The following is a 17,131-nucleotide window of genomic DNA, read 5'->3' on the forward strand; positions in this document are numbered from 1 at the left end:
AGCTCAGGGTCAGACCATAGAACCACAGATCTGTGTGAAGTGTGAAGTTAGAACTGAGATCCCAGCAAAAGTCTCGAAGCTTGAAGGATCTATGAAGCCTGAAACTCTAGTTTCTGAAACAAGAACTAGAAAACTCTGCACTTTGGTCTAGGAGAGTGGCCAGGAAATTTACATTCTGTCCAGGGTCATGGCCATGAATGAAGAGACACTCCAGAGAAATCGGAACTCTAAACTTGTACCAAACATAGATGTGGACTTTAAATTCACACAACCCACATGTGGTGGAAAACCCCAAGCTAAGAAATTAACAGAAAACACTGTTTCCAAACCAGTGAAACTTGTAAGGACTTGGCAGAGGCAAACTTGGAACCACTCTGAGGGAATGCCTCCACAACCCTCACCACCCAGGGCTCCCAAAGAAAACAATCCTTACTGTAGATGCAAATACAGTAACAAAATTACAAACCTCACAAGAAAATTAACTGCCATATGTGTGTTTCCACTGGCACAGATAGAAAATATTGCATCCCAAGAAATAGAGATAATAGGGCAATTTAAAAGAAACAGTAAAAGAAGTTTGTTGAAAATTGTTTAAAGAGAAAAACAAAGAATGAAGAACAACTGTGTGGAAATAGTAGAGCCTTGCTGGTTATCTGTGGCCTTTATAAAATCCATAGTCCATCTCAACAAAGGGCAGATCTCAACAAAGAACTTGAAAATCAAATTTTTGACCTTGAGAAATTCTTAGAAAGTCTAGGAACAGGGGGAGATTAAGATGTGTGGCCAAAATTAAATAGATATTATCATTCCACTCTTACCTACAATTCTCTCACATTAGATAATTCAGCCTCTGGTTCTTTTAAAGTTGTCCCAGAGCAATTATATGGATTTGAAATGCAAAACAGAATCTCTTTGGGCTAGCAGGAGACTCTAGCATAGACAATTCAGTGATTAGGGTGCTGACTTTAGCTTTGAAAACACAAAGATTGAGATCTCTTAGAACATGTATATGGCTTACGTTATATTTAATTTATTTAATACTGTGTATTGTCCTTCACCTCTTCCTCTTTCTACTCGCAGATATAAACTTCCTGAGAACATGGTTTTTTTAAACTTTTAACGGCTTTATTTACCTGAATTTTACATATCATACAATTCACCCATGTATCACTCATTGGCTCTTAGTAAACTTATACATTTGTGTAGCCATCATCACACTGCAACTTTAAAACACTGCCATTGTTTCCTAAGAGTTTCTTCCTTTGGGTTTTCAGTCAGTCCCTGACCCCAGCCATAAGTAATCACTGATGTGCTTTCGTTTTTATAGTCATGTGTTCTCTGAAAATTTAATATAAATGAAATCATACAGTATATAGTCCTTTATATCTGGCTTCTTTCACTCAGCCTAATGATTTTGAATTTATTCACACTGTAGGATGTATCAATAGCCATCCACATGTTGATTGAAACTTGAGTTGTTTTGGGCTTTTACAAATAAAGCTGTTATAGGGAGGTAGTTTGAGATAATAATGTAGGAAGATCCTAAATTCATCTCCGCTCACAGACACATTGAATCTACAGCTACATATGGAATAGTTTTCTCTGAAAAAGTTGTGGAAGCTAACTAAAGAACTCCTTTATGCTTCACAAATGAGAAAAAGGCAGGCAGGAGAGGCTGAGATACAAACTCACCATAAATTCTGGTTCAAGTGTGGCAACTCACAGTAGGGAAGAGAGCTCACCAACCTGCAGCTTCTTCCCAAAGAGTGACGGATTCATGCCCCACATCAGTCACAACTTAAGGTCTTAAGACCTGCACCTAAGAGATGAATCCCCATAACATCTGACTTTGAAAACCAACAGGGCTTATGTCCCAAGACCCAAAAGGCTGTAGCGAACTGAGAAGCAGCTCTTAAAGCACTCATATGCAGACTTACTCACCCCAGGGCCTAGCAGAGATGCAGCTTTTGAAAAGCATCCAGCCTTTATGTGAGATTTATTTGTTAATCTTAAAGCACCAGTGTTCTAGGGACAGAGGCAGTAGGGTGCCATTCTTACACTCTCTTTCCCTGCTAAAGCTGAAAGGCACTTTTTTTTTTTTTTTTCCTTTTTTCAGTGGGTGCCATCTTTGCACCTTCCCTCTCCCTGCTCCAGAATACCAGTGTCTCCAAGAGGGGAGCTTTCACGTGTGTCTGGTACCCCAGTTTTTACATCTGGTACCTTGCTTTTGGAAGCTGCTTCCAGTGGATACTTCTATATCACCTGGCTCTGGGGGCCAGTGGGGCTTACACTTGAACATCCCAAAGGACTGTAACCAGTAGAGAAAGAGCTCTTAAACAGCTACCACTCTCAGGGCACAAGAAGACACAATAGACCCAGGAGTTCAATCTTACCATGAAAGAGTCCTGTTAGTTTACCATCATGGCTGCAGTCTGAGGAGCAGCCTTCTAATTAAACACACCTAAAGGTAGTTTAGCTGGTAAAGAATCTGCCTGAAAGCAGGAGACCCTGGTTCGATTCCTGGATTGGAAAGATCCCCTGGAGGAGGGCATGGCAACCCATGTTGGCATGGGACATGGCAACTCTGGTATTCTTGCCTGGAGAATCCTCATGGACAGAGAAGCCTGGTGGGCTGCAGTCCATAGGATCACAAAGAGTCAGACATGACTGAGTGACTAAGCATGCAAAGGCTGACTACAAACCTTTCCAGAGATCTCAGAGGACTGGCTCTGTCTTTGCCCTCTCCCTCTTTAACACCCCAGAGCACCAGTATTTTTCAGATGGGAATTCTTTATTGTATCTGGTTTCCCAGATTTTACATCTGCTGCTTTGGTTTCTGCAGCTGTTGCCAGGAAATGCCCCTTGATCATCCGATTCTAGGAGTTAGAGAACTTGCAACCCTGAATCCCATGGGACTGTAACAATTGAAGAGGGGATTATTGACAGACTACCACCCCCAGAGCATTGCACAGACAACAGACTGGAACACATCCCATCTTTCAGTGAAAGAGGCATACTTGCTATGCCTGGGGCTTCAGCTTCAGGTTTGGCTCACACCTAAAGGCTCTGGAGGTATTCCAAGAGAATGCAGGCTAGGGAACATCGTCTATGTGCTCTCCCTCTGGCTCAGTCCAGCTCACTCATGTCTCCCAGTAAGGAGCTTATAGATTCATCTGGAACCCCAGGTTTCCCCAGTGGACACCACCAGATTGCCTGACTCTGGTGGCTAGCAGGAATTACACTTGTGGATCCACAGGACTGTTATATACTCATACTTTAAAAGCTGCTACTTGAGAGTCTGAGTTCCAATCAGCCTGAATGCTAACTATGGTCTTCCCCTTTGGGACACTGACAAGATTTGGCACATCCAAAATTAATACGAGCTATTAAAAATGATGAAGGTGAAAGAGGAGAGTGAAAAACCTGGCTTAAAACTCAACATTCAAAAAACTAAGATCATGGCATCTGGTCCCAACACTTCATGGCAAATAGATGAGGAAACAATGAAAAGCATGACAGACTTTATTTTCTTGGTCTACAAAATCACTGCAGACAATGACTGCAGCCATGAAATTAAAAGACACTTGCTCCTTGGAAGAAAAGCTATGACAAACCTAGATAGCATATTAATAAACCAGAGACATCACTTTGCCAACAAAGGTCAAAGCTATGGTTTGACATAGTCAAAGCTATGGTTTTTCCAGCAGTCATGTACTGATGTAGGAGGTGAACCATAAAGAAGGCTGAGCATTGAAGAATTGATGCTTTCAAACTATGATGCTGGAGGAGACTCTTGAGAGACCCTTGGACTGCAAGGAGATCGAACCAGTCAATCCTAAAGGAAATCAACCCTGAATATTCATCAGAAGGACTGATGCTAAAGCTCCAATACTTTGCGCACCTGATATGAAGAGCCGACTCATTGGAAAAGACTCTGATGCTGGGAAAGATTGAAGGCAGGAGGAGAAGGGGATGACAGAGGATGAGATAGTTGGATAGTATCACCCACTCAGTGGACATGAGTTTGAGCAAAGTCCGATAGTTGGTGAAGGACACTGAAGCCTGGCGTGCTGCAGTCCAAGGGGTGGCAGAGTCGGATATGACTGAGCGACTGAGTGGCTGAACAACAATTAAAAATATAATAGACTCTTGATTCATGTCAATGTATGGCAAAAACCACTACAATATTGTAAAGTAATTAGCCTCCAACTAATAAAAATAATTGGGAAAAAAAGAAAGCAAAAAATAAAAAATATATATATAATAGACTGCTTGGACAAGTAAAAGGTTTGAGAGACAAATAAAAATGAGGGCAAGATGAACAAGGTTCATATCCTACATGAGGCCACCACTTCAAGACTGGAAGCAGTGGTTGTTCTATCTAAAGCATAGAAATCAACACAAAGTGTGAAGGAAAATAAAGAAACAGAAGAATATGTTTCAAGCAATAAAACAAAATAAACTCCAGAAAAAAAAAAACCTTAATTAAATGGAGATAAGTAATTTACCTGATAAAGAGTTCAAAGTAATGGTCATAAAAATACTCACCAAATTTGGGAGAAGAATTGATAAGTACAAGATGAGAACTTTAACAAAGAGATAAGGAATGTAAGGAAGTACCAAACAGAAGTCACAGAGCTGAAGAATACACTAACTGAAGTGAAAAAGACACTGCTACTGCTGCTGCTAAGTCGCTTCAGTCCTGTCCGACTCTGTGCGACCCGGTAGACAGCAGCCCACCAGACTACCCTGTCCCTGGGATTCTCCAGGCAAGAACACTGGAGTGGGTTGCCATTTCCTTCTCCAATGCATGAAAGTTAAAAGTGAAAGTGAAATCGCTCAATCGTGTCCGACTCTTAGCGACCACATGGACTGCAGCCTACCAGGTTCCTCCCTCCATAGGATTTTCCAGGCAAGAGTACTGGATTGGGGTGCCATTGCCTTCTCCAAAAAAGACACTAGAGAGGTTCAATAGCAGACTAGATGAAACAAAGAAAGGATAAGTGATCCTGAATATAAGGCAGTAGAGCTTATCCAACCAAAGCAGCAAATAGAAAAAGAATTGGGAAAAAGTGAAGATAAATTTAAGGCATTTATGTGATAACATCAAACAGACTAACATTTTGCATCAAAGGGAGTCCCAGAAGAATGAGAGAAAAGGCCACACAAGTTATTTGAATAAATAATGACTTAAAATTTCCCTAACTTGGTAAAAATAACACTGATATGAGTATTTGAGTACAACGCTTTATATAGACATAGGCATTTATATGGAGTGGTTGGATCACATACAGATGTTCAAATTGCTAAGAAGCTATAGATTAATTTTAACTTCCTAGAATTTTATATAAATAGAATCACAAAACATGTACCCTTTTGTTTGGCCTCTTTTAACTTAGTATAATTGTTTTGAAATTTTGAAACTCATTTGTTGTGGTATTTATCAGGAGTTCATCCTTTTCATACTTGATAAATATTTTTTGTATGGATGTACCAGAGTATACTTGCATCTATTCTTTCAAACATTTGGACTGTTTCCAGCTTTTGGCTATCACAAATAAAGCTGTTATGAACATCCATTTTTCATCCATCTCTAAGTCTTTGTATGAACATATGTTTTGTTAATTAGTCTAGACTTAATAAACTGATAGAGAAATTGCCAGTAATACAGACTGAACCTAAAAGGGAGATATGTCTAAAGCCATTACCTTGTGAATAGCACAAAACATTGAGAAAGAGTTATTTTTATGTTGATAGTCTTCAACCTCTTTAGATATAAATATGAGTTGATCATCTCTACTAGTAGGGAATACAGTACCATAGGAATGATTTTGAAAACATCTGGAGGCAAAACAATACAGTAGCAAATGGAAATGGTAGATAGGAGTTTGCATATGCACATAAGCCAAATTTTAGAAAAGCCTGGAGAGACTCTGTTTCAGGTAATTTGCTCAATCAACGCTGAGATCCCTCCCAGGCCTTTTGAGAGAAGAGGTGCCCACAACCTGGCACATATCGATTCTCACTATCTGGCACAAGAGCTGATCATTTTGGGATTCTCCTCAGAGTACTGTGTATGATAATTGGACTGTTTTCCTCTTTTGGCTGTTAACAGAGGCTTCAGGATATTTGTTCAGCATTTGAAGAATCTAGGCTGCTGAAATGTGTCTCTTGCATTTATTTAACAAAAACCTGTCTGATGGGAGAGTAAAAATATTTCCAGGAGAAATCACTGTAATAGTCAGTACCCATTGTGTAGTATCAAAGAAAGGGCAGATACTGCCATTTTTGACAGACCTCTTCAAGGAGGCACCTTTTTGCACATTGCTATAATTTTCTTTTTCCATTAAAATCAAACCAGGCCTGAATACCCACATGCTGTGCTGTGTGCTGTATTTAGTCACTCAGTCGTGTCCAACTCTTTGCAAGTCCATGGACTGTAGCCTGCCAGACTCCTCAGTCCATGGGGATTCTCCAGGCAAGAATACTGGAGTGGGTTGTCATGCCCTCCTCCAGCGGATCTTCCCAACCCAGGGATTGAACACAGATCTCCCACACTGCAGGCAGACTCTTTACTGTCTGAGCCACTAGGGAAGCTGAAGAATACTAGAGTGGGTAACCTGTCCATCCTCCAGGGGATCTTCCCACCTAGGATTCGAACTGGGATCTCCTGCATTGCAGGTGGATACCCACCAAAAAAAGGTATTTTATTTGATATATTCTTTCAACATAGCCCAATGGAATGGCAACTAGAGTTCATTTGTATAAATGTATATTCTGGTAGTTTTAGCGACTAGGATCCTTATAATAATGTTTATCAGTCTCTGGATCTTTTGCTGCTATCTACTTGACATCCTGTAATACCTTCAATTTCATGGAAATGAAGAACAGTAAGTCATAAAAAAGACCCTATGTTCAGATTTAGAGAAGAAAGGGCCTGCTTGGATGAATCACACCTTCTCTAGAATCCAGGAGATATTTATAGACTATTGATAAGAAAAGAATATTCCCCCTAAGAACTCATAAATAAGAGGACAAGAGATTGACAGGGTCAAATATTAATAAACACTTATCTATCTGATTTGACACATAGAATTATGTCTCAAACTTTACTTGTTGAAAGACCAAGCCTTGGAAGGAAAACACAACCATGATAAATTTGGATGGGACTTTCAAATTCACCAAGTATTTTCGTAGAGATTATCTTATCTGAGCCTCCAAAGTATTATTACCACTCTTACTACATATATGAGAAATCAGTTTGTAAAAAGTTTGGTAATCTACCCAGGGCCATATAGTCTACTTTTTAATGATAGATCCAAACAAGGATTCAAATCTCTTAGCTATACAAGGCTGTCTTCTATTTTTCACACAAGCTTGTATCACAAAACACATGTTCAAAGCAACAATTAATAATCTTGTTTCAGACATATATTAATATAAAAGACTGTTGACATAAAAGCTTTTGACAATAATTGAATGATCCCAAAGGTCCATGACATGCCATTTTGCTGAGAGAGAAGTTTGCATTATAAAAAGGCCAATATTTGGTAACAGTCACTTATTATGGTTAAGCCCAGCCTATCACCCAGCATCCATATATCTATGAGGTTTTCTCAATTTCCTCTTTGTCACAGTGTAGACACTAACTCCAGTTAAAACTGTTTCTTGGTGTAAGTGGTCCTCAAAGCAAGCTATCTGCTAGTCATGATTAAATAGAAAGGTTTTTAGAAAGTAATTGTTCTTGGAACATGGAAGTTTTGGATCAGTTTTAGAAAGGAGAAATCATCCATAGCTCAGAGTGATTGTGGGAACAACTTTACCATGTACTCTTCAAGGAAAAATATTCTTGAAATTGCTTCATCTAATGTTCCAACCAGGGCAAAAATTGCATGTTATAGAGAGAATGATATGATTTATGAGTTGGGGGATTCCTTTGTCAGGAATGTCAAGATTGTGCTCTCTATACCTTTCTTCCCTTACTTAACTACTTTGTAAGAAAATAAAATCAATGCCAGCAAAAAATAATTGCTTATACAGTTGATGATACATTTATAATTAAAACATTTTTAGCTATAAGCAAAGATGCATAGTAAAAAGCTACAGTATTGCCTAGAATTATTTAAGTACTATAGGTGACACAAAGAGATTGAAGATATGGTTAGACTGAGTTTTTGCTCCATGTACTTTCTATAGATATTTCTGTAATTATAAAATTCTTTGTAGCATCCAATTTTTCTTAGAATATGCAATAATCAGAACTAACAAAATTTCCCTATTCAGTCTTAGTAACAGTGGATAGTCTATGTTTCTCAGTTAAAAATTAACTTATACTTTGATTAATGTTAACTTCAAAGGCAAGTCCAAGTAAGTAGTTATTAATATTCTCAAAAAAGGAATATAAAAGAGGATTCTCTCTATTTGATTTTTTCATGTTAGTTCATAACAGGGAAGCAGTAAAAATCAGCAGTTCTAAAAACTTGGTAACTTTCTTTACTTTCTCATTTTTGATAATATATTGACTTTTAAAATTTCTCAGAAGCCCTTGTAACCATGTAAAAATTTTCTCATTTAGAGTGAGTGATAAGATGATTGGAAGAAGAGTTGAAAATGGGTCACTTCTGAGTTTTCCTTTGGAGGTTAAATGGTCCTTTTCTGTCTCCCAGTGATAACCAGAGCCATTTGCTAATGTTTTTTTTCTCTCTGTCATTCTCAGGTAAGCCTCTGAACATCCCTTGCAAAGCATTCTTTGGGTTCAGTGGAGAGTCCGGACCAATGATCTACTGGATGAAAGGGGAGAAGTTTATTGAGGAACTGGCAGGTCACATTAGAGAAGGTGAAATAAGGTACAGAACTTGAATTGCTTACTTTCCCATGCTGTTTTTTAGTTAAGCAATGGAACATCCTAGAAGAGCTTCTGCCTAGAATTTTAATTGCAACTCCAAATCATTCCATTTTCTAAAAGCTGATCTAGTGAAGAGAGTGAGGTTGCCTGCTTTAAGAAATACAAATGTATACACTTCCAGTATAAGGAAGTTTTCTCAGGTTCTAAGAATATGCCATGAGGTATAATGATCCCCTCAAAGCTGCCTAAGCAAATTCCTTTAAGGTTTCAAAGCTTAAGCCACTGTTTCTCCAGTCCCAGCAAAGATCCAAACTTTATAGGTGACTTCAGACCACAGGGAAAATACTCATTTATTCCCTGGGAACAGACAACTTTCATATATCATAGGTGCAAAGCTGTGGTGGCAGTAATAAGCTGCTGCTGCTGCTAAGTTGCTTCAGTTGTGTCCGACTCTGTACGACCCCATAGACAGCAGCCCACCAGGCTCCCCCGTCACTGGGATTCTCCAGGCAAGAACACTGGAGTGGGTTGCCATTTCCTCCTCCAATGCATGAAAGTGAAAAGTGAAAGTGAAGTCGCTCAGTCATGTCTGACTCGTAGCGACCCCATGGACTGCAGTCCACCAGGCTCCTCCATCCATGGGATTTTCCAGGTAAGAGTACTGGAGTGGAGTGCCATTGCCTTCTCCGAGTAATAAGCTAGTACTCATCAAAATAACTGTTGACTCTTGTTGAATAGTGTTTATTTTTTCCCAGTACCCACTGCTCATCCTGAAAGTGACTTTCAGGTTAACACATCCCTCAACCTCTTTTCACTCTCCTCTTACACAGATAACTCCCTGGTGTATAGGCATCTATTCTACTGTTTTTCTAATCCTATGTATCTGATCACATTTGTACAATTTGTAAGAGGTAATTTTTTCTACCTCATTCAGTCTATGGGGTTACCCTTTGATTTCAGAGATGGTGACATATAATATACTTTTCTCACTTCAATAGGAATTGGGGCTCCGCCCCTATTAAGAATTATGCAATGGAAAGTAAATCAATATTTTAGTGCAGCTAATGTTAAAATGTGTTTTATTTACTTTGCTTGTTGAATATATAGCAGTGTAAAACAAAAAATATGCATTATATTATTTACTATCATTTATATTATTAACTTATAATAACTGTCATGACAGTTTATCTTCATGTGTCTACCCAATAACCTCTCTAGGGTTTCATAACTTTGAGGGTCTGTTAATCCCCTGAGGATCTATGCAAAAATATTGTCTATATGAGCATATTTATAGGGGGAAAAAAGTACACGAAAATGTACCTGACACTGTTAGTCACCAGGGAAAAGTAAGTCAAAACCATATGATAACACTTCATACTCACTAGGATGGTTATAATCAAAATGTCAGATTACAACAGGTGCTGGCAAAGATGCCAAGAAATTTGAACCCTTGTATACTGCTGGTGGGAATGTAAAATGGTGCACTTTCTGAAATTCCTCAAATGATTAAACAAACAGTTATCAACAATCTCCTCCTAGATAGAACTAACAGAAATCAAAACATATATCCACCAAAAAACTTGTATATAAAGTGAGTATTTCCTTTTCCGGGGAATCTTCCCAACCCAGGGGTCGAACCTAGGTCTCCTGCATTGCAGCCAGATTCTTTACCATTTCAGCCACCAGGGAAGCCCATATAAATAGTCACAGTATCATTATTCATAATAGAGAATAGGTGGAAATAGCCTAAATGACCATTAACTGACGCATCAGTTCAGTTCAGTTCAGTCACTCAGTCGTGTCCGACTCTTTGCGACTCCATGCTCGCCAGGCCTCCCTGTCCATCACCAACTCCCAGAGTCCACCCAAACCCACGTCCATCGAGTCAGTGATGCCATCCAACCATCTCATCCTCTGTTATCCCCTTCTCCTCCTGCCCTCAATCTTTCCCAGCATCAGGGTCTTTTCCAATGAGTCAACTCTTTCCATGAGGTGGCCAAAGTATTGGAGTTTCGGCTTCAACATCAGTCCCTCCAATGAACCCCCAAGACTGATCTCCTTTAGGATGGACTGGTTGGATCTCCTGGCAGTCCAAGGGACTCTCAAGAGTCTTCTCCAACACCACAGTTCAAATCAATTCTTCAGCACTCAGCCTTCTTTATAGTCCAACTCTCACATCCATACATGACCACTGGAAAAACTATAGCCTTGACTAGACAGACCTTTGTTGGCAAAGTAATGTCTTTGCTTTTTAATATGCTATCTAGGTTGGTCATAACTTTCCTTCCAAGAAGCAAGTGTCTTTTAATTTCATGGCTGCAATCACCATCTGCAGTGATTTTGGAGCCCAGAAAAATAAAGTCTGACACTGTTTCCACTGTTTCCCCATCTGTTTGCCATGAAGTGATGAGACCAGATGCCATGATCTTAGTTTTCCGAATGTTGAGCTTTAAGCCAACTTTTTCACTCTCCTCTTTCACTTTCATCAAGAGGCTCTTTAGTTCTTCTTCACTTTCTGCCATAAGGGTGGTGTCATCTGCATATCTGAGGTTTTTGATATTTCTCCCAGCAATCTTGATTCCAGCTTGTGCTTCCTCCAGCCCAGCGTTTCTCATGATGTACTCTGCATATAAGTTAAATAAGCAGGGTGACAATATACAGCCTTGACATACTCCTTTTCCTATTTGGAACCAGTCTGTTGTTCCATGTCCAGTTCTAACAAGGTTCCTAATAAATAACACTTTATTAAACAATTTTAACTTAAGGTTTATGAAATCAGTGCAAATGAATTTAAGTTATTCCAGAAGATACATGTTGAAAATTATTCTCATATATTTGCCTATAGAAGACTTCAACGGTCACTCTTCATTTTTCAGAGAAAGAAACTTGTCCTCAAAGAGCCAGTAGTAGGTAGAATGGTACAAAGTAGCAAATTTTCCACTACCAAAAAGCACAGAGCTATGTTTCATGATCAAGGGTAGTAGTTATATGAGCCTAAGATAACTATTTCCCATCTCCCATACATGACTAGTTGGACTTTTAAAAAAGTAAACAGATTTATTGGCACATGATTGACATACAATAAACACAAAGTTTAGAGTATATAATCTGTCAGGACTGATTGATAAATGTATCTACCTATTAAGCCATCACCATGATCAAGATATTGAACATATACCCCTTGGTAGTGCCCCTCTTTTAAAACACTCATCTTTCTGTCACTATCAATCAGTTTGCATTTTATAGTCTTATATAAACAGAATCATGTTGTATGTATTCTTTTTTTAATCTGGGTTATTTCCTTAAAAATGACTATTGTGAGATTTATCTGTCTTGTTACATGTATCAGTAGTTCACTATTTTTATTGCTCAGTAGTATTCTGTTATATGGATATAAACAGTTTGATTATTCATTCACTTGTTGATGGACATTTGGGTTGTTTCCAGTTTGAGGTCTATTACAGATAAAGCTGCTCTGGACATACATGTTTGCATCTTTGTTTGCATATATATTTCCTTTATTCTTGGATAAATATCTAGACATAGAATTGATGACTTAGATAGTAGGTATATATTTAACTGTATTAGTTCTTTTTAAGCTTTTTTTTTTTTAGAAAAACTTTTTTTAGAATAATTTTAGATTTACAGAAAAATTATAAAGATAGTGTCCTATTCTGTCTGGGTGTTATAAATTTCACAGATTGAGTGGGTTAAACAACATGTATTTATCATAATTCTAGAGACTGGGAAGTCCAAAATCAAGGCACCAACACATTCACTGGCTGATGATGGCCCACTTCTTAGTTGATAAGTGGTCGTTTTCATACTGTATTCTCACTGGTCTTCGCATGGCAAAAGAGGCCAGAGAGCTCTCTGGAGTGTCTTTTATAAGGGCACTAATCTTAATTCATTACAGTCTCTGTTGGCTCAGTGGTAAAGTATCCACCTGCCAACCAGGAGACACAGGTTCGATTCCTGGGTCAGGAAGATCCCCTGGAGAAGGAAATGACAACCCACTCCAGTATTCTTGCCTGGATAATCCCATGGACAGAGGAGCCAGATGGGCTACAGTCCATGGGGTCTCATAAGAGTCAGACACAACTTGGCGACTAAACAATAACAACAAATCTCATTCATTAGAGCACCTTTATCATGAACTAAGCACCTCCCCAGAGCCCCACCTTCTAGTACCATCCCATTACGGGGTTAGGATTTCAACAAATGAATTGGGGAAGGAAGAATAAACATTCAGTTTATAGCAGACCGTGTAGAAAGTTTGTACATAACCCCAATACCCAGTTGTTCTTATTATTAACATCTTAAGTTACTGTGATATTTTTGTTAAAATTAAAGAACCAAAATTGATACATTATTATTAACTAAAGTTAATATTTCTTTCAAATGTCCTTATTTTTTACTGGTGCATGCTCAGTCACTCAGTCATGTCCAACTCTCTGCATCTTCATGGATTGTAGCCTGCCAGGCTCCTCTGTCCATGGGATTTCCCAGGCAAGAATATTGGAGTGGGTTGCTATTTCCTTTTCCAAGAGATCTTCCTGACCCAGGGATTGAACCCACGTCTTCTGCATCTCCTGCATAGGCAGGTGGATTCTTTACCACTAAGCCACCTGGGCAGCCTTCTAACTATCCTTTTTTTCTCCAGGATTATCTAACTTTTTAAGAGTCTGCCAAACTATACTCGAACATGGTTATACCATTTCACAGAAGAAAAGTTAGGCCATGATGTTGCTGTAGCAGCAAATAACTAGAGTGGTGGGAGAGAAAGCACACATATGTGAAACAGTTTAATCCAGTCCTAGCCATTATATTAACTGCAAAATTAATCAACCAGGTATTAAGTGCTATAGGAAGTCAACCTTTCAGGACTTGCAAAACGTCATTGTTTATTTGATTCTGTTACATCCTCTTTTCCACCATCTGCAACCCTTCCTATAACAAAGGGTACATACCTATATTTGCAGGGGAGGAAAGTAACATGAAATTTGTTTTGAAAATTTCACAAAACCTTACTAGCTAACTAGAGAAATGCCAACAAAGAGGCAGGGAATCCTGGCCAAGAGAAACACACAGTTGGCCATTTTGTAATATTAATTATATGATCTATGATCTATTTGGGAGCTTGTGTGGGTGTGGGAATTCCTTCAGGCTATGGCCATTTATGCTAACACACAAGTTAATTACTAGACTCTGTCTTCTGGCTTCCAAAACCAATGTCCTTGAAAGAAGATTTTTATACCACATGGTGGATTGAAACAAATCTGGTAGCTTTATCAAGCATAGTTGCTAATCATACCATTTAGTTCCACCAAGAAAAGATCTAAATTCTTTCATAGCCCACGTATATTCTCCAAAGGGAACAGTTCTGACAGCAGAATGCTGAAGATGTTAAGTAGAAGATTCCCCTCAAAAGAATTTCTGCAAGCAAAATTTCCTTCTGGACGCATGACTCTCCCTCAGGGTATTGTATTTGCTTCATATTTTAATTGAATGACAGCTCTTGTGTTGTGCACATAGTCTACCCACTAGATCTAAGAAGTGGGAATGTAAATAAATTGCTTTCAAGCAGTTAACTTATGGAGAAGCTGCCACCGAGGCAATGGATCTGGCAAGACTAACCACACTGCCTAGGTTCTCCATTGCCTGGGCAACAGCTTGAATTTGAAGTGTGTGTTGTACCCTTTTTATCTCTTAGTATTGCCCCAGAGGACTAGAAGACTTTGAAGAAAAAAAAAATCTACCTAAGGAAAAAGCTTGGATATTTATCAAAGGCTTGATGAAATAATGTTACTCAGACTATAGTCAGTACAGCCTCTTTATTCAGCAGTTCCCTTGTAGTTTGACTCGCGTATTTGATCAAATCCTGACCAGGATTTTGGAGTTCTCACTGTTCTCTGGGTTACTCTGGCCACCATAGTTCCTTGTATCTCCTTACTTGCAACCTATTACCAGAGATTCAAGCTCCACTCTAGACATACAGATTCCCCTTTATCTCCTGTTAGGCAGAAATTGGCATAGCCCTAACAAAGTCTATGATGTTGCTAATGAGGGCTGATGAGCCCTAAGAAAATTTGAACCTAAATGTAGTATCAAATCACAAATGCCAGCCTATCAAACTACATTACAGCCTTTTCACAGACTCCAAAATATGTCATCTCTAGGGATGTTAAGGGAATTTTGCATGTGCAGTAGCATAAACTGCAATTGTGAAAATTTGGTTATTTTTATGTACCATTTTAAAGTCCTTGCAACAAGCTGCTCTCTACAAGCTCCATGTCTATTTAGACAAATCAAATAATTATTTGGAGGAGAGCCAGTAGAAACTATCATTAGGAGAGGACTTCCTAATTTCTGTCCCTCTGTTTAAAGTTAATGGGAACAGCTTGTGAAGTAGGATAAGAAAGTTCATGAAAAGGAGTAGTCTTTGAGTATGAGCATTCTAGCAAGGCCATCCCAGTTCCACACCTTTACATAACTTCCTTTTAATTAATCTTACCAGAGACTTGAGAATTTAAAAATAAATTGCAAGGTATATATTCCACAGTTCTAATAAAAAATGCCAGAGAAATTGAACTAGTCCTATTAAACAAGAAATAATAGTCTTTAAGCTTCCCTGCAGGGTTGTGAATTGCATCTGATTGTCAATGGAGACTGCATGAATTTTAGTACAATTGCTTTGCCCCAATGGAGAGTAATTTTCAATTAAAAATTTCACTTTACAAATCTCCCTATCAATAGCTAATGTCTTTCCCCCAAGCAACACCATAAAACAAGCTTACCAAATCTTTTATAATTCTTGACCTGAAAAACATATTCAATTTATCTTAAGGCTTTTCAGACAAGATTGTTAAAATGCAAATAATATAATTTACTTTCAATTCCTAAAAGGCTATAAGTTGAATGTGGGCTTTGTTGGTAAGTTCTGTTTTTTTTCACTTGTGCTTCTACCACTGTCCAGCCTTCTATTTCCATCCTTTTTTAACCTTAATGTATACATTTCTTGAGTGAGTCAAATACTCTTTAACAAAGGAGGGAATGTAATACAGGTATGAAAGGATTTTATTCTTAAAATAAGGTGAGTCTATGCTAAAGACACAAAATAATGTTAACACCTTATCAATTTAAACAAATAATATGGAGCTGTGAATATAATTTTTTGCCACACAGCACAAGGCAAAATGAAGGAGTCTGTTTTGACAACTTTCCATCATGCTTTTTCAGCTCCTTGAAACATCCCCACCTGCTCTGGCTGCCCCAAAACTGAACTGTCACAAAAATGTCACAAAACAACCCCCAAACATGCACATCATCTCTTCTTTTCTCCCACTCTCAGTTCATCCCACTGGAAGAAGGATTATTGATTGATCACTTCGCCTTTGATTTAAATAAGTTTCAAATCTCATCACACCTATATGTAAGTATAGATTTTGTAAATCATGAGGAGGCTTCAGTGGAAAGGTAAACTTCATAAGCAGCATAGTTTTACCCAAAGGCAACCTTAGTGGTCACTTATATGAAGAATGATTTTTGGAGGAGTGGTGACTCTACTATTCACAGCTTCACTCCTACAGTGGGTCTTAACCTTGACCTAGGCATAAAATATTTAAAACCTGCCTAAGACATATTTGTTCTCTCTCTTCATTTACTAAACAGATTATAGATGCCTAGTCTCAAATATGGTGTTTTGTGTTATAAGCTGCTCTATACAAGAACCTATAATTAGTAAATAATAATAAAAATTCCTCCATGTTTTTATACTACACGGTGTATTGCAAAAACATTTTTATATCCTAAATTACATTGAATTTTTATAGCATTTGAAATAAATCATATCAGTTTATTTTACACCTAAAATATCTGAAGTTTAGAGACTGAGAAAGAGCAGTTCTTGGGCAGTTGATTCACAGTTCCAATGGAGCTAGAATGACTTTATAAGAACACAGCTAGCAAGAATCCTCAATTGCTCAGAATTATCTCTTGTAGTCCACACTTAGGATATAAAGAGCCAAAACCTGCTCGGGACTGAAAAGTAAAAATTAGTTTGGACTAAGAATAAGCAGTCCAGCTATTAATCAGGCTGGGAGGACAGACAGATAAAGCCAGCTGCAAAGTTAACAGAAAACAGTTTCTCCCAAGGTTGTGAAGCAGTTGTATAAGGCTGTAATGACCCCCAACTCTTTTGAGTGACTACTTTCTTCTCAGTGATCCTCAGACCTGCTTTGCTATTGTTATATTCCTGGGAATACCCAATTAGTAGACCACCTCCAC

At 38.3% G+C, this 17,131-nt stretch overlaps 1 protein-coding gene across 1 annotated transcript in view; it reads left to right on the forward strand.

Moving 5' to 3' along the window:
- Positions 1 to 17,131, forward strand: part of IL1RAPL2 (interleukin 1 receptor accessory protein like 2) — a 1,284,763-nt gene that overhangs the window by 1,227,298 nt on the left and 40,334 nt on the right. The window contains exon 7 of the mRNA XM_043897204.1: positions 8,717 to 8,846. Coding sequence (XP_043753139.1) covers positions 8,717 to 8,846 — 130 coding nt within the window. The remainder of the gene's footprint in view (positions 1 to 8,716; positions 8,847 to 17,131) is intronic.

Source organism: Cervus elaphus, chromosome X (assembly GCF_910594005.1).
Source record: "Cervus elaphus chromosome X, mCerEla1.1, whole genome shotgun sequence".
In the NCBI taxonomy this organism is placed as follows: Eukaryota; Metazoa; Chordata; class Mammalia; order Artiodactyla; family Cervidae; genus Cervus; species Cervus elaphus.